Source organism: Salminus brasiliensis, chromosome 7, assembly GCF_030463535.1.
Source record: "Salminus brasiliensis chromosome 7, fSalBra1.hap2, whole genome shotgun sequence".
Lineage (NCBI taxonomy): Eukaryota > Metazoa > Chordata > Actinopteri > Characiformes > Bryconidae > Salminus > Salminus brasiliensis.
Genome location: NC_132884.1, coordinates 31066748 through 31091497, shown reverse-complemented (window position 1 = coordinate 31091497; position 24750 = coordinate 31066748). Strand labels below are relative to the sequence as shown.

The window sequence follows — 24750 nt, the reverse complement described above, 5'->3', positions numbered from 1 at the left end:
GATTGATTTAGTCATGATAATGTGTGCATTCAGAACAATAATTAAGATGATCATCATTTAACCTCATTTATATCTTCACAAAATCAGATTCATTCATTGAGACGTTGTGGTATGATGAATTTATCAGAAGCAGAAGCAGATCTGTGCAGATCACAGTGTTAATGTTACACTTTCAAAAACAAGCCTGTGCGAAAAGCTTCAGCTTCACTTGTATTGGCTTGCTATTTCAATTGCTTGCTCTTGTAACAAGACTATTCAGAGAGAGCCCAAACCTACATTTCCTTTGCCTGGTGGCAACACACAGGCTTCAGCTTGTCAGTCACACTCAGTCTGAAGTTTTGTTGACAGCAAGAGATGGCCTTAGGCAGGAACAGTACAAAACTAAATCCACCTCTGTGTTCAGTATTCCTTACACATTTTTGAAGAACACTCCTCTTCAAAAGAGCATTTCCTCACATCACTGTTTGCTCAACAGGATTTATTTCACAATCTCAAGAGAGGCTAAAAATATATATCTGGTATAAGTGGACACATGCCAGCAAGAAACTCAATCCTGCCTTTAAGAAGCAAGTTTATAGAAGTCTAAGGGCCAACATCTGTCTAAAAAAGACTTGAAATTGCCACTGACTAGCTCTAATTATGAAAACATATGTAATGCTTTTTTAGCATCTGTATAAGCAATATTTGATATATAAGTACCAGGAGCCCCAATTTTTAAAAACAATTGTACTGCAAAACTTAATGTTTTTAAGGCAAATTCATCAAGAGTTCAAGTGTCTTTAATAAAGACAATGACAGTTCAAAAAATAAATTCAAATGGTTCTCCTTCAGGACAGAGTACCTGCTGTATATTGTTCTTTAAAGAACCCAGTAATTTTATTAATATAACTTTATTTAGGTCTTATTTTGGGCCCATTTTACTAATAGAGTGAGAATGTGTTCCACTGACCATGCTTCTGGAGATCTACTTTCCTGCACAATTGAACTCCAACCCCCAATTTACGCCACCTGATCCATCTAATTATTGCATTCAGATATGCTTGATTAGATGAATGAAATGTATTAGATTTGTGCTCGGGGTGAAATCTGCAGAAAGCTAGATCTCCAGACAGGTTTGGTACTGGTGTAAGACCTAATAGCAATCAAACAGGGTATTTATCTCCTGCTTCAAGCATTGTGTTCCCCCTTATTTTAGGCCAAATACTGTGTAATTGAAGGCAAACATATTGGTTCTCACCATCCTCACGGGATTTCTGGATGAAGGCGTCCACACCACTTTCCCCATAATTTCCCTCTGAAGCTACAGTGGAGACGTAGTTCCAGCCCATGAACCGCACTATATCCACCATGGCCTGGGCCTGGTAGGTGTCTGGAGGAACCACTCGAGAGAAGAAGTCGTAGCGCGTGTTGTCACTCAACTCTGGTGCTGTTGAAGCGTAGCTCACCTGGGGGATCTGTGGAGGAGTGAACACACAGTCTTAAGTACACAATTCCTACAAATCCGGGGGAGTCCAGGCCAGTACACAGCTAAATCTTCCTAGTTTTGAATGAATGCCTACTGAGCTGAATTAACACCTATAGCGTTCACTTAAGTCCAGCTGGCTGCAAATGAACCCTGCAAGAGTTAATTCCGCACCGGGGGTTTCACTGCGTACCTCTCTCAGCCTGTAATATGGCATCATGGCAAGAATTACACGTCCCACTGAGCTCTCTTATGGAGCTGTACGTGCTCTCCTAAACGCTGCAGGGAGTACGGCAGTCCTTTTAGAGATAGCATGCTTGAGTCCAGCTACGTCCATATAGGTCAACAGCAGCTATTATCTGTAAGCTGTAAGGATCAAACTGTTTGCCTTTGATGTTTAGCGGATCTTCAGGGCAAAATTGCTGCTGAATCATGTTAGCTTTTGTAATGAATATTTGCTACAGAGCCAATTTAAAAAAATCGGTCTTGTCCCAAATTAACATACTCCTATCAAAGCTATAGACATATATTTTCGCTCATTATACGGACAAAAGTATTTAGACAGCTGCTCATTCACTGTTTCTTCCAAAATGTATTATATTAAAAGTTCTGCTTTTGTTGGAGTTACGGTCTCTACTGTCCAGGGAAAGCTTTCTTCTAGATTTTGGAGCATTGCTGTGAGGATATGATTGCATTCAGCTACAAGATCATTAGGGATCACCACCGCACCTCATCTCCCAACTCCCTAACTCACCCCAAAAGTATTGGATAGATAAAAATCATTCCAGAGAACACAGTTCCACTGCTCTACAGCTCAATGCTGGGGAATTTATAACCCTTTAGGCCACAGCGGGCAGTAGGCACAATACCAACAGGTTCATGTTTATCTGCTACAGAGAGTCCTATTTTATTGGCAGTACTTCTCTACTACAGGGACTAGACAAGCTGTGTATGTGTGTTGGCACATCTGTGTCCGCAATGGGCGCAATTTAAAGTAGCTGAATGCATTCATTAGAAACATAAGGACATATAGTATATGTGGAAAGGAGGTCTACTTATATTAGCCACACTAGCACATTTAAATGGACTTTTGAAATTGACTGAAGATTAAATGCATATTTTAGGGTAGGGTATTTTAGTTTTTTTTATCGTAAACATTATTAATGTATTAATTAGTATGAATTAGTGGAGTAGTATATTTACCCCCTTATATTTTTATATCAGCTTTCCCTTTTGATGGCTTAATAATCAGCTCTGCAGCGAAAGAAATAGAAGTTTGCTTTGAACCTGCTCTCTATCTCTCTCTCTGTGCCTTGACCTCAAAGGATGTTCTTGATGAAGGTACCAAGGTTACCCCTGTTGACATGCCTTTAGATGCACACATCATTCTAAAATTTAAAGTAAGAATTCTTAGACAGCTGGTGCAAAGGACAGCATCTAATGATAGCAACAGCTATCTGCAACAAATGTCTCCCTGTCTAAGCATGTGAACACGCCAGGCTCTGATCATGAATATCTTAGCATAAATGTATGTAATTACAGCATCCTACCACTCCGTTACAATCGACTCTTACAGCAATGCATAGAACTTTATGGTTGTAGGACTTTTAAAAGCTGTTTCCATATTTCAAATTTCACCATGTTCAATTTCACAACGCTATTAATATTAATAAAGCATTACTGTAAGCAAAGTAGGTCCAATCCTGCGAACCCACTGTTCACAGCTGGAGCTTTCAGCAGCCTGCAAGCACAGGGGCAGATTGCGTATTAACTAATTTGAAACAAATATTTCCCCTCCACTATGTAACGGTGGTGCTCAATTGCCGTTGTTTACTCTGATAGGAGATACAATTTTCACATCTGTCAGTGTCAGGCTAAGTGGTGCAGCAAATGGCTGAGCAGCGAGAATGGAATGTCAAAAATGTTGCATAATCACTGAACAGAACAGATTGATCCTGTGCTAGGCAACGACACCAGCCTGGAAAGTGGGGTTACAGACCACCATCGGATTCCAATTCCATAAACCGGCGCCAATTTCATTTAATTCTCATATATGGCTTCCAAAAACAGAGAAAAGCAGCATTCTGTACATCTAAATATAAAGTCCCGTTCTGATGCTGTATTTCACACTTCTGTATTATTTAACATTTAAAGCAAAATCACAACCATGATTAACTCACACTACTAGTCAAATGTGTTCAGATAAGGGTTTTCCTTATATGCAATATTTTCCACATTACAGAACAGCAGTAAATAAATCAGAGCCATACAATACCACAGAATAGTGCATATGGAATTATGCAGTCTCGTTTTTTGACTCTTCACACTAGTGTTACAGTTTTCTTGGTGTTCTCTCAAGCAGCTTCATGAGGAGCCTCCTGGGATACTTTCCCAACATGCTTGAATACGTTCATTATGCTGAAGAGGCTGCATACACTGAGTACTTGTTGGCTAGTTGAAAACCACTTGGTGGAGGAGATACAACAGATACAACAACATGTCATATAAAAACATCTGTTTTTTATAGTGAACCACTCTCTACACCAATCAGCCAATAACCTGCCTATTACTAGATCCCCCTCATGCATTAGTAGGTTCCCCTCATGCTGCCACAACAGATTCAGGGAATGGAGTCCACAAGACCTCTGAAGACATCCTGTGTCTGGCACCAAGATGTATGCAGCAGATCCTTTAAGTCCTGTAAGTTGTGAGGTGGAGACTCTATGGATCGCATCAATGAACCTCACTTCTGGAAGGTACTGACCCAAAAAAATCTAAAGGCTCCATTAAATTACCTTTATGTAAATTTCTGGCTATTTTCATTAAATGTACTCTGTGAAATGGAAAGATCAGGAACTCAATATCATGATTGGTCGTTCTCTGTTCCATCATGAGATAGAAAATGGAGATTTTAGGATGTTGTTTTTGAACAAGCGAAGGGGTGAAACATATAAGGATACACTGTGGTATATAGATCACAGAAAGCTAAATGGATTGAAAATAATAATTTGTCTCATTTTTGATTAGGTTTATACATTTATGAAAAGATAATACACTTTGTCACAGTTCTGATTTTCAAATGTTAATTTTGTTTAGTTCTTGTCTTGTTTTTGTTGTAAAAATAAGTAGTGGCATTTTCATTAACTAAATTAAAACTGCGAGGAACCTCTATGTTTAAACAGATATTAGCCTCCAATAATTTAAAACTTTTACTTTTCTGAATAAAACACCCCATAATTCAACTACCACTGGTAAGGCTGTGAATCTTAAAGAGAGCTGTAATGAAGACCCAGGAGCATTCCAAGGAAATAAAGTTAAAGTTATAAACAAGCACAAAATAGGAAAAGGCTTTGAAATAATATCCAACAGTTTATATCCAACAGTGAATAGCCTAGTGAGCACTGCTGGATCAATCGTGAAAAAACAGAGGATGCACCCATGATGCACTGGCTAGACAAGGTCATCCCTCAAAACTTAGCATCAGAGCAAGATGGAGACTTGTTAAGGAAGCCGCAGAGGGGTCAAATAACATTTTTTTGAAGAAGCTCAATTAAACAAACAAAACCTTGAAAATGAAGGCAGACACTTCCTCTTTACCTTAAAACTGCACCGCAATATGTTGTGGGTGCAAAGCTCACTCCTAACACCTTATTTCAGTTAAATGACATCTCTACCCCACTCTCTCTCTCTCTTGTGTGTGTGTTGAGTAATATGTCTTTTACGGTTGGAGGTATGCACTATTATAGAGTTGAAACTGTAGCCGTGCTGAAGTCTCATAAGTAGTCTGCAATCCTTAGTAGAATTCTTGTCTTCATTAGAAGGCCACTGCTGAGAACTGTCCATCAAGCAAGTACCATGCTGGCTATAAAGTCACACTGCATAGCCTAACGAGGCTATTCACTTTACTGATGAACTCTTCCTGACATCCACAGAGGCTTTCAGACACGGAAGGTGTCCAACTTGAAGTTGCGAAGCAATGAAATCGATCTGTCAGTGTAATGGCAAGACAGAGGACAATGACTGACAGAAATTGTGGAGCTCTCATCATGTACGTCAGAATGGACAGACAGAATATTTAGGTGAAACTCTCTGCTCATGGAAACATTTTAGAGAATCACATCCGCAGTCAACAGAAATTAAGATTCTACATTAAGAATAAGCTTTTTTTGTCTAATTTAAATTGTTTTTAAAAATAGGCGTGACTTAATTCCCCTTCAAATCTAAAGTCTTTAAAAAATCTAATTAGAATTCAAGCAGGAATCATCCCTCAGGGATAGGCTTAACATAACACAGTCTCACTGCATCCACTGAATATTTTTTATAATATATTTACCACTCAAATGTGACCTTTGGAAATGCAGCAGTGCATTGCACTCTGGAAATGGCATCTACTCGTGCTTATCTAAATTCAATATCTCTGCTATGTTGGCAGTCATGCTGTCCTCGTTGTAACCCTCAATGACACTCAACATCTGGTGAATCAAAATACTCTTATATACAGCATGGCTTCTAAGAGCTTAACTGAACAATGGAAAACATCATAGGGTACCATGGAAGGACGCCCCAACATTGGTGTGACAGGTGTCTCTGGGCCCTGTATCCCAGAACAGTGTGAATGGTTTATGTAGTTCAAAATGCACATGTACTTAAAACGAAGACTGCTGCTGATCCTCACGCTGCACAAATGATGTCTTAGCAAGTAACATAATCTTAAATCTTTTTTGTTTAACTAAAAATATAACACATTTTTTAAAAAATACTGAAACACACTAAATATTCTTCCAATAGAACAAAAAGCTTTCATTAGATAAAATGAGAAACCTGTAGAAATGCCTATATATACACACACTAGGGGCCAAATCTTGGACTACAGATCATTCTGAATGGTGATCGAAAGTAAAATTTAGTTTAGGACTAGGTTTATTCCTTGTCTGAGAAACTGGCCCTGTCCAAATGTTTGTGGAAACCCCTGCTAATCAATAAATCCAGCTTCTTTGCGCTCATTGCTGATAGCAGATAACATAAAGAGCAGATAACTTAAAGATTAAATATTCTATGAATATTCAACAATGAAAAATGTATGAAACTTATGTATGTAAACTAGATTTAAAGTGTCAAACTACAAAAGAAATGTGTCAGGAAAACAGGCCAACTCCAAAATCTCAAGCCTGTTTCATATTAGTCTTGACTCGTTATACTTATGCTCCCCTAAATTAACATAAAGCCAGTTTACTAGCAAAAGCACTAGTCAAAGCTGGTAAAACTGTAAAACACAATGGTGATTTTGGGAGAATGTGGTGGTGTTAGAGAGCAGCACATCACTAGCTAAAAGCTAATCTGTGAAATCTCTTCAGCTTGCTAACAGAACATCATGCTGAGAGGAAACAACGAGGGGATAGCAATACTATCCAGTGAGAATAATTGCAGTAAATAGTAATAGTGTTTTTGTTTTAAAATATATATAAAAACCCATATATATATATATATATATATATATGGGTTTTAAGAGCTGTTGCCAGTGCCAGTTACCAGCAAATAAAAGCAGAGCTTATCATTTTTCTTTATTCCCCACAAAAAAAATCAAGATGTTTTCTTCTTAATATAGGTAAAATAACATAATATGAGCGGATAACTGTCTCAGATTAAATACTATATTATTAAATACTTGAACAAGTCACACAAAAGAAAATGAACTGCCAGTGTGAAAACAGCCTATGCTGAAACATACACTCATTTCCTACACCACCATGATATGACAGACCACACTGTCTACACGTGTGTGTTTAGAAGGATATAGCACTTCATGGTCTCAACGTTCAGGGTCAAGTAATCACACTACAGTACTTCCATTGCTTTAGTGGCGAACCTCACTTCTAGCAGTGCCCAAAGAAAATTCGGACCTTATTCCGTGGAAGTGATGAATGAGAAATCTTTAAGGTCAGACGAGTGATCAGAGGTAATATGTATGGGGTTAGGCAGGGCAGGAGAGGAAGGGAAGTATTTGTCGGTTCATTATCTGCTCTGAGCAGCACGACTTCAGCGAGCAGCATGGCAGGAGAGGAGCTTATCGAGTGTCAGGGTCAGAGGGGTTTGGATATAATCACTACAGCAGCCTCGAGGCCACCATGCAGTCGGCTGAAGCCCGAGGCAGCTTGGGACCAAAACATGCACCTGGAGCTCCATCCCACTTTTTCTTGTCTAAATAAATATAGGTCCGTCAAAATAATAAAGCACAGTCTGCCACCAGGCTGACAATAGGTTAGTGAAAGAAAATGAGGGGGGATAAATAAATTATAGGGGATGCAGGGTATTTCCATCAAAAGAAAAAAAGCCTGACTACGTGGCTATTCATTTTCTACATTTCACTGCCTTTCTGGGAGAATTCCCATTCATTTCCAAGAGGCTAAATGAGATATTCCATGGACAATTTCTTGCCCAGTTCTTGCCATTTCTTTAAACAAGACAAAACATGCTCATATCTTGAAATTAGTGGTGTTACATGATTACCATAATTAAACAAGTAGTTAAATGGTCAGTTTCGTATAGTAAGAAAAACTAAAAAAAAATTTTTTATTTATTTATTATTTATTCATTGTATTAGGTAAGCATATTACACTAAGATTACACTTGCTGATGATTATACACCAAATGCCCAAAGGTTCGTGGACACCCCTCCTAATGAATGTATGCGGCTACTTTAAGTAGCACCCGTTGCTGATACAGATGTGCAAATGCACACACACAGTTTGTGAACTGTATTGTCTACTGTATTGCAAATACAATAAGACTCTCTGTAGCAGATAAACATGAACCTATGGACAACCATGCATAATGCCAGGTGTGGGAAAGAGTGGCATACAATGATGGTGCTCCATTCAGTGCCTCTGGGATGAGTGGAGGAGTAGGGGAGGAGGTAGGGTGGTGATTCTCCAATGTCCCAACCTCACTAATGCTCTTGTCGCTGAATGCTATTAAATCTTAACAGCAATGCTCCAAAATCTAGTAGAAACTTTTTTCCCCAGACAGTAGAGACAGTTACTCCAACAAAAGCAGGATACACCTATTTCAGTACCCTTAATTTCATAAGAAACAATGAATGAGCATGTGTCCCAATACTTCTTTCCATATAGTGCAGCTGGCATTTAGCTTACAAACATTTGGCTCATGTCCAACATCAGGCAGCATTCAACTAATCACTCACTTTGAATTCCGTAAGAGGCTGTATACATGTATACAGTCTGGCTTGGAAGTGTGGCTATAAGAAGAAAATGGACTGCATTCAAGCACAGAGCACTAAAGGAGGTTCCTAACACTTGGAAAGGTTCTTGATATATACACACACCTAACTTACTGATTAAAGGGTTCTTTAGGGAACCAAAGATGCTTTATCTAAATTGCGTCAAAGAATCATTTATTCTTTATATTTCATATTCAGTATTCATATTCTGTTCAGGTTGGCCAGAATAATAACAGAAGCTGATCCCAAATGATCCTAAACCACCTTCTACTGGGCGCTTCCTCACCTAAACACTAGGTGTCTAAACGCAAATGAAGGCTGTGATAGACAATAGTACAAAGAGCTTAATGTTATATTTTTAATAGCTTTACATCACAACTATTTCATAAGCCTAATGACATCGGTTTCCGGGGTAATCACAAAGGTCGTGTAGCTGAGGTGGTACATTAGTGGATGAGACTGTAAAGAAATAGATCACAAAGCTGGCACTCTATCAAAACATCACTCTGACACTAATTAATTGAACGACGGTGGCACCCTGATGAAATGTACAGTTCGCTTATAGTGACTAGGGCTTGTTATCATATAAGATAAGGTTAATGGTACTGTGTTGATAGCTTGACACAGCTAGCGAAGAGCTGTGCAAATCAAATGAATCCACCATCTTACCCTTGAGGTAATCTAGCTCAGTAGAGTGAAGATTGTTTGCTAAGCTGGACCATGATCGGTGAACTTTTGATCATCTTTGAGTTAAAGACTTTTTACCAGTTTTACCACTCATACCTCTCTATTACAGACATGGTTCTTTATGGAACCAAAACTGGTTCTTCTATGTCATCACTTAAAGAACCATTTGCTTCACTGTGTTCAAGCATTTTCTGTATTAGTTTGCCACATGCTTATACAGCCGGTTATAAATATTGCATGCTCAGATTTGAATGCAGGAGCAGTTTTACTCATACATACCCAACAGTTGTAAAATTAGATTCAGAAATATCTGTACACTCATGACCGTACTGCTCGGCATATCACCCAGTTTATTCACAATACATTTGCAAATGTTGAACCCTAGCTGGAACACAAAATATATGCTGACCATTGGCAGCCATACGCTGCAATAAAAGTGCTGTAAATATACAGAACATCTACAAAGCTCAATGCTCCAATGCTCCAAAGCATTGGAGAACGAACTAGAGAATCTGACAATATTAGCTTACCTTTATCAACCCCACCCCAACTTGGGTTTAAATAATTTTCCTGTCAGTTTTCGGAACTCTGACACAGTCTTAATCAAGTCTTAGTCAAGCTTTTAGAAATTAGTATTCCTGTTTAATCAGGGGGTTTCCTGTTCCCCCCACTCGAATTCACTAAAGTTGTTGGCGATGTGTACATGCCTGTGCTTCCTTCTGGCTCTCCCTTTTTAGCTAGGCTGTTAAAGTTAGGCCTGCCGGAGTTACTGTCTACACTCAGTTTAAGCATACATATTGTTTCAAGTCACCTTTAACAGAATTTAACCATTGGTGTGTTTCTATTTGCTGAACCGCCCTCCTATCTGGTTTTATTCTGGTTACAAGATCGACACTGACTGAGTGTCCCTGCTGCCTGCCCTCTGGACAGTCTCTACTACCATTGAGCCCCCTGCATGTTCTATAAATCCTCTGAGCTAAGAAAGCCTCACTAGCAGGCTCCACTTCACAAGATTGATTCCAGCACTCTTACTAAAGCCATTACTACTAACATAAACCAATTATTACAGATGCATGTTAACATGGCAATCACAGAATTCTCTTTCTCCCCTCATAGGACTTCTAACACTAATCACTGGTTTCCTGTGGTTCTGCCTGAGGACTTCTGTTTAAAATAGGTTCACGTCTGTTTCTTGATTAATTTTTTTTATTGTATTTTCATTAGTTCATTAGTAGTAGTTTCTACATGCTTATTATCTGGTTTACTATCGACCAGAGGAAGATTTCTTATACAGTCTTGGTTTCTCTCAAAGTTTCTTCCATTTGCTCTGAGATTTTCCTTGTCACTATTGCCTCTGGCTTTCTCACGAGGGGCTTAGACCCATATCTCTGTAAAGCCATTTTGTTAAAAGTTCTGCAGAAACCTGACTTATCTCGACTGATATGTCTTCTTCATAACATTGTCTTCATCATTGTTTTTATCGTCTTTCCAGCTGTGTTTATTTTTGTATTTGAAAACTTTATTAATTGTTTTTGTTTTATTTTTTTATTTTTTTATTTATTTTTTATCTTTTATGTTTTTAAAGACCTTAGTAATGAAACCTTTTTTAGTGATGTACACAATACATTTCTTCTAACAATAAATTATCACTGTCTAGCATAAAGTATATTTTATTCTTTTTTTTGAACCCAGAATATTTCATGGCTTTTATAAATGAAATTGTGGTCAATATATATTTTTTTCATTTACAAAAATGTAGAAATGTACAAAAATCTGGAGTTTTCAAACATGCCAATGCATTAATTGCAATATTTCTATTAATTTCATCACAATACTATAGCTCAGGAATACAGTTCAAATTCACCTTCTGAATCTGTCGAGCCTGCTGTACATGACTTACATGCTGAAGAGGAGCTGAGATACTCATCTTTGCCTCTCGCAATGTCTAACTGGTGGTTTCATAGGTCTGTCATCTGCCTCTCATCTGTAATTGGTGGATTTGTGTGTCTGTCTATGGGTTTGTGTGAAGTCAAATTTAACTAACCAAATTTTAGTCATACATCCCACTGCTTTTGTGAATCTAAGACCCATTTCATGCACCAAAACATTTCATCAGCGTGAATAAAGGTATGTTTTCACAGGAAATATGAAGGACTTAAATTAATCACATTTAGTATCTCTTCACACGGTTCTGAACATGTTGATATAAAACATGTGGGTATTATCTAACAAGTGCCATTAAATGAAAACTTAAGAAGATATGCAAAAATTAAGAAAATGCCCGTAGACTTAAAGTTTAATGTCTTTAATAAAAACTGATTTCTACACAGTAATTTCAATTCAATACAAATATATCATGTAGAATAACTGACTGCATAAATATCCACCCCCTTTAAAGTAACTGACCTAATTATTGAGCGAGGCCCCCAAAACACCTATGAATACTTTGAGGCAATAAAATGGGAAAACAGTGGAGTGAATACTTTTTATAGGTACTGTATACATAGGTTGTTAGGAAGGTTCTTGGCCCTGAAAAGCTGATTCAGAGATTTTTTTTAATTATTAGGGGCTAATAGGGGCTTTTGTAATACTTTAATTATACCCAAAACTTAATGTAGCCTGATTTTACCTGTGTCTCATTCTGCACTCAACCATACGCTACCATAAATAGTATGTTGAAAACCATAAAAGCACCATTGGGTTTTAGGGAAATATGGGAAATATTATTCTTTTAACTATATGTGTGTATGTGCATCTGTTCTGCATCTGTACATGTGTGATATGATACTTTTACAAGCAAACACACTCTTACTGCTAGAAAAAATATTGAAATGATGTGCCTAGGTGCCTAAAAGTTCACAGTGCTGTATGAGGAAAGACAGAAAGAGAGAGAGGCAAGCACGCTAACAAGTCTAGAGCAGCAATTAATTTACTTCAACAAATGGAACGCGTTAAGAGTGTGGCTCAACCAGACACTTTAACATCCAGTGAAAAGTACCAAGAGGACACAGGACACTTAGCAACCCTAATTATTCTGAAAATATATACAAAAATACCCGGAATAAATACAGTGCTGTTGCATATAAATAATAACATACTGTATGAACAGTGAACAGTTAACTGCAAAACCTAGTGTAAATATCACTGCTAGACTGTACTGCCTCTCTAGCTGTACCTAAGCCTTCACTGCTGTCATCAACACATTACTGTTATTTTTGCAACTGCAAATCTCATCACCGTCCTTCACACATTTTATTTATCACTCCACTTTCTTCAAAGGCTGGAAGGCGAAGATTTCGTGATAAGACAGTATCCTAAATTAGCGAGGCTTTTGCATCCTAGACTTTTTTTCATCACTCACTGCTGAGCACTGAACATTTTAACCCAAATTTTACTTGGCTAAATAACTAAATCTCTCTCTCTCTCTCTCTCTCTCTCTCTCTCTCTCGCTCTATGTCTGTCTCTCTGGGGGGCCAACCTGCCACCACCAACCCTCAAACAGCCTACCGGGATTTTTCCTGGTGCTCCAGATGGCCAGTCTGCTATTGGCTCCAGTTATTGATTTATATCTCACCCTCCTGTGTAAGACAGCTAACAGTCTGTACTTGGCAGAAGAAGCATTTGATAGCTTGATGAGTCTTGGAGCAGCTGTTACTGAGAGCTGTTACTTGTAATATAAATATGAATGAAGTAATCCTTGGAACACACACATTATATTTACTGTATTTGGTTCCATGGGTTTTTGTGTTTATTAATAAAAACATAAGGGAAACTCTGTATACACTGTATATGACAGGGTTGTTAAAATGGACTAATAATAACGAGAAACATGTCTTGGTTTCAAATGAAGGCGTCTTCACACCAGACCTGGACTTTTCTAATCTTTTTTTTATTAATTTTTCTATCTTTAGAATTTTTCATTCCAAACAGCAAAGCTGTGTTCAACAACAACTGCACGTTAATCAACACTTTCCGAAGTGTTTCACAGGCTACAAAGAGGGGATCTGGAGCCTTATGGTGGAAGGTGTGAAAGCCTTGTCTCATGTGATACTTTAATGGGATCCCAATGGAATACAGGTTGGCACGCATTTAGGAATCGTACTACTGGTAAAGCCTGTCTGAATGATAGCACTTCTACAGCAGCTCTATATGTAATCTTGTTTTAACACCTAGGTAACTGACATTGAACCAAATAGGCTGATACAGGCTTTGATCAGTGAGACTGTAACATTTGACTAATATAAGATGGACAAAACTCCACCACTAGATAAATGCTACAGCTATGGAGAAAGTAGTAGGAAAAACACATTGCAGAGCACAACACAAAGTTAAATTTAGCGCTAGAGAATTCCTCAATGGCACTTGGCTTGTTGTGTCCTCTGATATTTAATGAACAGAGGCCTAAATTATAGATGCTTACTAGAAGCATTAATTATTCAAAGTTGTCTTTGTAGTCTAGGGCTCTCTGTGGCTGCTGTGGATAAAATACTGGCAAGGGAAATACCACCTGCATAATTACGATGATTATCTTGGGGGTCTCAGCTCGCCGCCTCTTTACCATGGTTCTTCATTTATCTATGGACAACTCCAGAATGGAAATGAAAAGCTTAATTGAGTGATATATCAGTTGATTGTTGTCAAACTTTGAAGGCAATACTGACATGGACTCTATCTAATGCTATTCAGTCCCTGACACTGTTCACCCGCCCTACGTCCTACTGGATTGCTTATATATTTTAGTACATATTTACATATAATAGTTTGTATTTCCTGGTGCCATTTTATAATCAACTGATGTATGTCTGATGTATAAAACATATATCATAGGTTTTCACTGGAATAAATCTGAAGACTGATGTTTGTCTAACGATATGTTCACGTCTTTTTATTATTATTGATTATCAGTGGTGTAACGGATCCCAGATCCATGAGTCATACAGATCGCTCCCCATGGTCCGGGATGAATGTAAACTAATCATCAAAGTTTAACCATAACAGACTATAATTCAACATATACAGACTGAGCAGCTGTCTATTACGTGAACAGAGCACGTTTATAAACACAGACATGAGAGCAATAAAGCGACACATTAGGCACATCCTCACATCTGCAGAGCCACCACTCTGGTGTGTGAGTGGAGAGCAGAGTTCTATCAGTGTGAGGTGTGGGTGTGTGAGTCTCATACGGACGTGTGCTGAAGATAAAGGAGAAATCTTCAAGTCAGCCTCAAAACAACAGACTCCACTGTTAACTTTTAATGTGTATGTCTTGGGCAGAGCCAGCCCAAGACATACTCACATGGGGCTCCCAGGAGCACCAAGATATCATGATAAAAAATCTATATATTTAAAAAATACCAATGAATAATAAAATGCAATGGTATTACACAGCCTATGGGATGATGAAGAATCTAATGCTGAAGTGGTGGTATGGGGGTCCCAAATGAAAATCTGCTTAGGGCCCCATAAAGGCTTGGGCCGGCTCTGTGTAACAGAATGAAAGGAAACACCCCTGTTCTAAAAATAAATATATAACCCTGACTTGACTTGCAATTCAAAATGATGTGTAATTGTGATTTCGCTCAGTACATTTTAAGCAATTAACATCAGACATTGTGGTTCTCAGATTAGTGTCTCAGATTAAGCAATAATAACACAATAATGTCATGTCATGTCAATGAGCATTTTGCTATGCTAGTGCCGGGTGATATGACCCTAAATTAATATTACAATTAATTATAATAGTTGACTACACATGACTACACACAGTAGTTAGATTTTAAGGGGACAGTACATGAACACACATAATATTTAAAAAATGTAAATAATCAACATGGGCAAAATTAAGTTAGGTAGAGGTTCTGAATGTCAGTTTCAATTCATTAATTCATTCAATTCATTCATTCTCGATTAATTGCCCAGCCTTACATGTAACTGCATATTTAATTCCATAGCTAATTACATAATTGCATAGTAAAACCACTTGAATGTAGTGAATCTTTAAGATTCACATGTACACATTTAACAAAAATGTAACTGTATAGTACCATTTTTCCTGATAGTGACCTTCCACACTACACTGATTCTTACTTCATGGTTTATACCTCACCTTTTATACCAAAAGCACTGATGTTTAGGGCACAGCACAAGCCTTGGCGACCGCTATATATAGAATAACTACCACTTATTCTTGAATCATAAAGGGTAGAGTGGTGTTGGCAAACTGCAAAATGCTAAATTCCTTTTGGAAATAAATAACAGACTGCATGACTTGGTCTCCAATGAAGAAGTTACATCATTACACGATTTTGTTCAGTTGTGTTTTTTTCCACACCGAATTCACATCTTTTTGGTGGTAGCGTTTGCTACATAAGCCAACAATCAACCATTTGTATTAGAGTTTCAGTCAATGTCAATTTTCATGACACAGGGCATTAAAATGTCAAGCACGTCGTAAGAGCTCCACATTTGCACAGAAAATTGCACCCCACTCTGATTTATTGCCCACCAGGCACTGCTGCACTGTTGTTTCCTGAGCCTGTGCGAAGGGCCACATCAGTGTAAAGGGTGCAGACTGAGGATTTCCTAAGCCGTCAGATCTCTGCCACTGCTTCCTTCATCACCAGAGAGGGCATCAGTACCATCCAGAGAGTGACAGTTCACAACTTGCCTGAGGGGCTGGAGGCCTCCACTTAACAGTCCGCCTGACAGGCTTTAACACAGTGTCACACAGTGCCCTTAGTCATTCTCCCTCATGAAGCTGCCCATGATTCATTTTTTTCTCTCTCTCTTTGTCTCTCTCTCACACATCCTCTCTCCCTTCCATTCTCACACAAACACACACACGCAGTGTGCAGGCATACAGATTTTATGACACATGACAGCTATTTGAAAGTGAGATAAAATGCCTCTCAATTTGCTCTGTCACATGCAGACTATTTATAGATATTATAACAATTTGTGGTTCTCAACATTCAGATCTGTCAAGGGTACTGTAAAATACACCATGCAGTGCACCATTACCAAAGCTCATTTGTAAAAGCACTGTATCGTTATCACTTATAAAATTAAGGAATTAACTGCACTCTTCAGGTCAATACCCAACACTTGGGTTGACAATAGATTTAGCTCCTGATATACTAGAGACATGCACTGACCAGCCACTTCATTACTCATTCCACTCATTGTCCAATTTATCAGCTTCACCTCCCATATAGGAGCACTTCACACAGGACCATCACAGATCCAGTATTATTTGGGTGACGGTCATTCTCAGCACTGCAGCGACAGTGACACGGTCATGGCGTGTTAGTGTGTGTTGTGCTAGTTGGAGTAGATCAGACACAGCAGTGCTGCTGGAGTTTAAACACTGTGTCCACTCACTGTCCACTCTATTAGACACTCATACCTAGTTAATCCACCTTATAGATGTAAAGTCAGAGACAGAAGCTCATCTGTTGCTGCACAGTTTGTGTTGGTCATCCTCTAGTTCTTCATCAGTGGTCACAGGATGCTGCTGGCTGTATATTTCTGATTGGTGGACTATTCTCAGTCCAGCAGTGATGCTGAGATGTGTAAGAACCTCAGCAGCACTGCTGTGTCCACTCGTACCGGCGCAACACACACTACTAACACACCACTACCGAGTCAGTGTCACTGCAGTGCTGAGAATGCTACCCCCCACCCAAATACTACCTGCTCTGTGGTGGTTCTGTGGGGTTCTGAGCATTGACGAACAGGGTGGCTAACAAAGTATGCAGAGAAACAGATGGAGTCTGGAATTAGAGAACTACAAAGTGCTCCTATATGGTAAGTGGAGCTGATATAATAGACAGTGAGTGTAAAAATGAGGAGGTATAGAGTACAGCAAGAATGACATAGAGCCAAGCAGCTATTCCAAGCGTTTAGAAAGAAATGCAGAGGAAGGTGTAGCTGTAAATTTTTAATTTCATAACATAATTCAGCTGTGGGTGTATTCATTAGGAAATGAATGCAATTTCCACTTGGAATTTCTGGATTTTTCAAAGCTCATTATTACTATGTTTCTGCCACAGATCACCAGAGGTGGTTAGTCATTATTATCTCACTCAGCGGTGTTTTTAAACAGGAACATGTTAATTAATAATGCCTTTGCATGCAAACTTATTCAAGTTGTGACCACAAATGAATGCAAAAAAAATCATCTAGTTATGCACAGAAAGAGAATGGAAACTGTGAGAATAATGCCTCATGGGCAAACGTCTCCTGTTTCATCTAATGTGAATTTGAAAGCTGGCACACTGTGTTGCCTCATTTAAAGGTTTTTTTTTCTGGCTGATAACTAGTGTGTGTACACGTGCATTTTAATTTGGAAGAGTAAGGCCTGTTATCACACTGCAGCAAACTGCTTTGATTAATAATGCAATCAAAAATTTAGTTAACTGTATTGTGAAATGCTGATGAGTTTCATAGTATTCAGTTAAAAACAAATGTTGACTGCACATTGTATATTCTTTGGCCCATTTATGCTATAGCTTCCATTGTGCTTTACGGATGATGGGGCTCTTGGTGAGATTACAGATACTCCCATTTAAACACTCTCAGACTGAAATGTGTACAGTGGTAACAGATAGATAGAAGATACAGCCAAGTTCATAAATATTTGGGCCTCTACAAACCTATTGTGAATTTAAACTTTAATTTGAAGATTTACATTTAAAACTAGGCAGATATTGGGGGAACTGTGTGAAAATGGGCAAAATAAATTTTACAATTGTTTGCTGAGTTCTTTCACGGCCAGGCATTTCTTATTCAGTCATTATTTTACTTAGAAAGAAGCAGATAAAAGGTGTAGAGGATATTTAGAGGGGGCATATCTGCTAATGCCTGTTCAGACAATCAGACATGCCTGTTAACCTAGAACTTTTCCGGACATTACCTGAAAGAGCTGTACAATTGTAAGTGTCCCAATCCATTGTACTGGATGTAATCCAAACTTTACCCTGCCAGAACCCTAGTCCAAGCCCGGGTAATGTCCAAGTGATCATGTGTGTGAAAAGGGCAGGTACTCTTTTGGAGAATTCATGGTGGGCATGCTGATGATGTTTCTCATGCGACTGACTGGAAATCAAGATTCTATGCTATTTCCACAGTGTATGCGCTACACAGACGCTGCCCCTTGCCTAAACCATGAGGAACATTTTCTGTAGTGAGAATGTGTCTGACACAGAGAATCTCAGACACTATGCTGCTTGTGTGAAAGGGCAACTCTAGAGAATGTCTGAGGAATTGCTCATGATCCAAAGCATAACGCATCATCTGTCAAACATCATGGTTTTATGGCATGGGTATGTATGACTACTAATGGAATTGGTTCCCTTATGTTCTTTGAATATGTGACTGCTGACAAAAGCAGCAGGATGAATTCTGAACGGAACTACTGTATTCTCAGTGATTCGGCCAAATGCTTCAAAATTCAGTGAATGGCATTTCACAATGCACAAGGACAAACCATACTGTGCAACATAATGTTTTACAGACAACAGAGTGGAATATTCTGCTGTGGCCAAGTCGATTACGAATATGGTCATTTTCAATAACTTTCCATATAGTGTGAAAGACTGTCCAAAAATATATGGATCAGACCTCAGTCCAAAGAAGTACCAAATAATTTCAAATGTTAGACTAATTACAGTCAGGTCCATAAGTATTAAAAACAAATTGCTTAAAAAGAGGCAATCAAGATGTGACTGAAGTACAGACTTTCATCTTAAATTCAAAGGGTTTAACAAAAATACAGCATTAAATGTTTAGGAATTACTGTCATCCTTTACACAGTCCCTCCCTTTTCACAGACTCAAAAGTAATTGGAAAAACTAACATTTATAAAATACAAAGAGCATCCTTTGCAGACAGTGACAACCTGAAGCTTGGAACCAACAGACATCACCAAATGCTGAGTTTCCTCCCTAGAGATGCTTTTCCAGGCCTTTACTGCAGCTGCCTTCAGGTGCCGTTTGTTTGTGGGTCTTTCTGCCATCGGTTTGTCTTCAGTAAGTGAAAAGCATGCTCAATTGGGTTAGGGTCAGGTGACTGACTGCCATTTAAAAAACATTCCATCTTTTGGCATTAGGAAGCTCTTGGGTTGCTTTTGCTGTATGTTTTGGGGCATTATCCATCTGTGCTTTCTCATCCCTCAAGGTTCACAGCTGAGGTGGCCTTAAGCAAGGCACTTAACCCACAATTGCTCAATGAGCACTGAGGTGGCTGCTCACTGCTCCTGGTGTGTATGTATGCCCAATCTTGCTTTCATCTGGTCAAATATTTTTGTTTCTGAACTGGGTAGGCTTTTTCAGATGTCGTCTATTAGTCTATTCTGACCTTTCTGTTTAAGAGTGTTATCAGTGCTTTGCTTGTTGAAGGAAATATTTACTTACACTGAGGTGTCTCTTGATTGTAGACCTTGACAATGATATACCTACCTCATTAAGAGTGTTTGTGACTTGACTAGAAGTTCTTAAGGGTTTTTGTTTGTCACCAAGGAAAGAATTCTGCGTTCCTTCAATGTAGCTGTCTTCAATGGTCTTTCAAGGTGAGGCTAAGCTCAGGAGTGTATTCAGTCTTTTTTAAAAATTGCCAATTTGTTTATTTGGCCACTCTAAGTTTCTGCTATGTCTGGGATATGCTGGTTTTGTTTTTTTAGCCTAATGATGGTGTCCTTACCTCGCATCGACACTTCTTTGGACTGCATATTGGGAGTTCCGCTGAACAGCTACCAAATGCAAATTCAGCACTTTGAATCAACACCAGACTTTTTTGTTCTTATTTTGTCATGAACTAATGAGGAAACAGACCACACCTGGCCAAAACCTTATCACCAATCAATTGTCTGATTACTTTCGAGCCTTTGCAAATGGAGTGTCTATTTGGATTAAAGCTACAAGTCCCTGATCAACCCTCTTATTTAAGCAAATCAGGTGAGCTGCTGGTGGAACTGAACAAATCTATACAGTGGCTGTATGAGTGTCCACAGAGAAGTCAGGAGGCAAACCTCTGCTGACAAAACGTTACTGTTACTGCATTTATGTTTAGTTGTATTTACTCTAATGTTAAGAGTTTTGCAGCCCAACTAGCACTTTCTAAAGCTTTTTCACAGTACTTTCACAAGTAAGCCCTGGCCAAGACTGAATGAGCTATGATTTGCTTGTCTAAAGAATGTGTATTAGCCTCCTCTCGGTTCTGAGTGTGCTGTTCAGTGCTGGATTAGAATCAAATGGGTTTGAGTTTGTCTACCCAAATGGATTTAATGGTATAGAATATCCTTGTCGTTGCACAACTACAACCAAACTGGGTGGTTTTGGCGGCGTGGACAAAAACAACAGCAAGTAGACAAACATTTTACGGAAACAAGGTTTAAATGATTATTTATAATGAATATTATAAAATATTAACCATGCAACTCTATTAATTGCCGCTCTGTATACTGTATGTTGTTGCTGCGTCCTGTTTACTCAGAGGCTCTAAGCTAATAGCGAAGCTGAAGTTGTTATACCGGAACTTTCCGTTTTACCTTAAATAATGCAGCAGTTATTTTCTGCTGTTGAAATGTGCACAATGCTGCTGCACTATTTAAGGTGGAATGGAGAGCTAGAATTAGAAGCCAGTTTAGGCTGCTAACTAGGGATCGGAACTGAATCTGAGCTTTAAAATCTGATACTCGATCTATTAAGATTGCCTGGATCGGCCCGATCCTGATCCACTGGATTCGATTGGGACATCCCTACCTTGCAAGGAACCTTTCTACGGACTGGAAGGATTCAAGCAAATACCACAAACATCTCAAAACATAAACAAGCCACAAAAAGCCCTGCATGATTGTCCATCATTTTGTCTGGTGTCATGCTAATCTCAGGTCTAAATGTTGGAAACAATAACATTTTTAAGCCTCTAAACTCTCTCTTTGTCTCTCTCTCTCCCTCACTCCCTCTTCTTTGCTCCCTCCCCCCCTTTCCCTTCCTCTCTGTCTCTCCCTCTCTGCCAGGAGTGGGCTTAGATGCTATACTTCAGAGGCAAGGATTTTTGCTGCACAGGGATAAGCTTTGAATCCATTAAGATTTCATGAAGAACATATTCTGCAAAATAAATAAATAAATAAATAACCTGTATAAATAAGTAAATAAACCATCACAAGCCTCATCGTAATCATAACATTGAGTCATGCTGTACTAAACTGGTCCAAATTACAGTAATACTGGAACATAATAAGAGCATTATTCTGCTAGATGATGTGGATGGGGTTTTGTACAGTGTACTGTGACAGTCTTTGGGACCCATAATGCTATTCACTTATTCAAACACATGGAGTTACTAATTAGGTCTCTCCCTCACTGAAAGCACTGCAGAAAAGCGGTAGTGGAAGTGGACCTCAAACAAAGAGATTATGGGAGTTTAGTTGGGCCGAGTTCTAAGCAAAAGAATTAAACTACTGAGATTGATTTCTAGGCTAGAATTAAACAAACAGTATAATAGCATTACCTTAACTTTGTTCCTGTATGCATATCTTACACCCATTAGCCATTGCACTGGTGGGTCCTTGTAGGTCCACCTGGTGCAAATATCTGTTGCTATGCATAATGTGCAGTAGCTATGAACTTTTTACAAGTGGTCAGTTTTGGACTCTTGAGTAACAGACCACTCTAGACCTAGCAGTGAGAGTGGTGTGTGTAAAAATACCAGCAACTTCACTGTGCCTCAAACACTCGCAACATCCAGTAATAAGGCACTACCATATTAGTATTTTCATTGTGCTGAGAATAGTCCACCTACAGAAAATAATATCTGGTCATCTGCGGCTCTGTGGTCAAAAACTGATGAATGGGGCAACGATTTTTTAAATTGAAAATCGGCTAGACTCTGTAACTGCAGACCTATTTAGTGGACTTCTAAGGTAGTGGACCTTATTATGTGAAAATATGAGGTGGGTATTTCAAATCAGTTACTGAGATGAAAGGTAGAGCAAAAGAATGCAACACCCTCTCACTTATCGCTCTATGTAAGGGACCACAGTGTTTAATGTTATGCTGACATAAAATTCTGCATAAAACCAGCCTAGTCTAACTCCATGCTGATATAGACCTAATTACATCTCTTTCCTATATGGTGGCTATTAATTTCCCATTTCAGGGTAAAATGTTAGGCTTCCATAAATGTTAAACATGCCTACGCCAGTACCTACCTGCACAGTAATAGTTTCCTTAGAAAGCACTGGCACTAGAAATACCAAGTGCCGGTCATTTGACCACCGTGACGTATTACTAAAAGCACCATGTCTGTTTGACATACTTACACCTAAAAGTACAGAGCATAAATCACATAAGAAAATTATTTGCCCGCAATCAAATCCCCAAAAAATCCTTTCATGTATTTTCCTATTATTGTACCTTTTATCGCTTATTATTCATACTTTTTTTCAAATTACACAATGTTACGCTTGTTTGTGTGAAATTGCTGACAGCCTCATGTTCAGGCTTGCCTATACAGTGCATTGTTTCGGGGTTTTACCATTTTTATATGGTGTACGTAATCCATCATGCTGTTTGGTTTGAATACGTGCATGAAGATTCTCTGAGGAAGACCGACTGATTGTTTTGCAATACACTCAAGTGAACCTCTGTGCTACCAGGCTTTTTCCACCTCACCAAAAAAAGCTGTATTTCTCTCTTGCCTTTTGGCAGCTTGACAGCTTGGCGAGCCCAGATATTGAACCCACAACCCTGTCATCAATAATCTGAGGCTCTAACCACTGAGCCACCATTGCCCTTGGAAGCTCCCACTACCAGAAATTATGCAGTCGAGATTCCCACATTTGGAAAATTTTTAGGGGTCAGCACAATCAAAATGGGAACCTTCCTGGTCATGGTAAATACAAATAAATGAATCATGTTTAATAGACCTTGTTGACCATGGATATGATTTAAGATAACAAAAAGGTTCAGGTTCAAGTTTAACATTAAACAGGCAGTGAAATGCTTTGAAAACTGTCCGCTCACATGAAACAGAAAAAGGATCTGGTAAAAGATAAGCAAGGAAGAAACAGCTTTGTCAAATAAAATACCCTCATTTAAGTAAAGTATAATATATATATATATATATATAGATAACAAATATTATATATATATATATATATATATATATATATATATATATATATATATATATATATAAATAAAAGTGCATTACAGAAACAAGCTGTCAAGTGTAAATGCCAAAGCCAGCGATCTGTTTATAGGTGAGCCTCTATCTTGCGGTCATACATCCCACTGTGATTGAACATAGACGATTTTCTTGTCATTGCTATTGTTAAAGATCTAAAAGACTAACTATAAAGTTCTAGATGTCTATATGTGTAATCTGGTTCTCTAATGGTTTTATTCAGGCGGGATGAGTCACAAGTTGGCAACAAAGATTTCATTATCTCAGAGACTCTGGTGGTTTGCTAAATGTAATAGGCTTCCTGGCACTGTCCCATGGTATCCAAGAGTAATCGATTTATTCCTCTCGGCTGGCCTTATTCCTTCATTGAAGCAATATATTAGCTTGGAATTTTTTAATGCGATCACAATTTGCGGCAATACATCAGTATATGGTAAGATGGAGCAATTTGAATCAAGGCAAATTAAAATTGAGATGGAAAGTAAACAACGTATGTTAAGAAAACTTCAAGAAACTTCAGGACAAGCTCTGAGAGCTATAAGCATTCCACAGTTGAAGACATTCTTCACAACCTCATTACTCCTATTGTTCATTGTGGTGTCATTGCCAAACCATTCTTGAGAAGTTTTTGGGAAGTGTTTGGAAGTGTTTGGTTTGGAAGCAAAGTAAGAAAAAATGAATAGTTTCCTTTCTGCAACAGTGAAGATAAAACATGTACGTTAGTTTGAGTCATTCACCTAGAGGCGGGAGAACATTAGGCAGCAGTCCGGCACAGTGGGAATGCGACTGTGGCTGATTTCAGTATGAAACCTGCTCTCCTTAATAGGGGACATTATCACAGTGATGTGGCATGGGAAAGGCTCAAACTATCAGAGTTAGGTGAAATGAATTCCACTTAGAACTGTGTGCCAGGCCTAGTCACATCCTCTGCTGGTTCATACCATGGTTAACAGCCCCAAGTCACATTAAAGAGAACAGGTTCCTTTCTTCCAGCTCTCATTAAACACGGTTCTTTCAGAATAGTTCAGAATTGCCTTTACTGAAATTTAAACAGGCTTTTCTAATAACGCATTTGAAAGATGTCCATTTTCAAAAAGGATGTTTGCGAGATTTAAAGTATTACCCAAAACAGTTGAGAGGCTTTAAATTCTGTACATCAGAAAATAGAACCAGA

At 38.5% G+C, this 24750-nt stretch overlaps 1 protein-coding gene across 2 annotated transcripts in view; it reads right to left on the bottom strand.

Moving 5' to 3' along the window:
- Window positions 1-24750, bottom strand: part of LOC140560265 (metabotropic glutamate receptor 4-like) — a 164700-nt gene that overhangs the window by 46599 nt on the left and 93351 nt on the right. Inside the window, exon 3 of one of the 2 annotated variants that reach the window (XM_072684592.1) lies at window positions 1238-1454. In XM_072684592.1, the coding sequence (XP_072540693.1) occupies window positions 1238-1454 (217 nt within the window). The remainder of the gene's footprint in view (window positions 1-1237; window positions 1455-24750) is intronic. The other variant, XM_072684593.1, reaches the window with a different exon arrangement.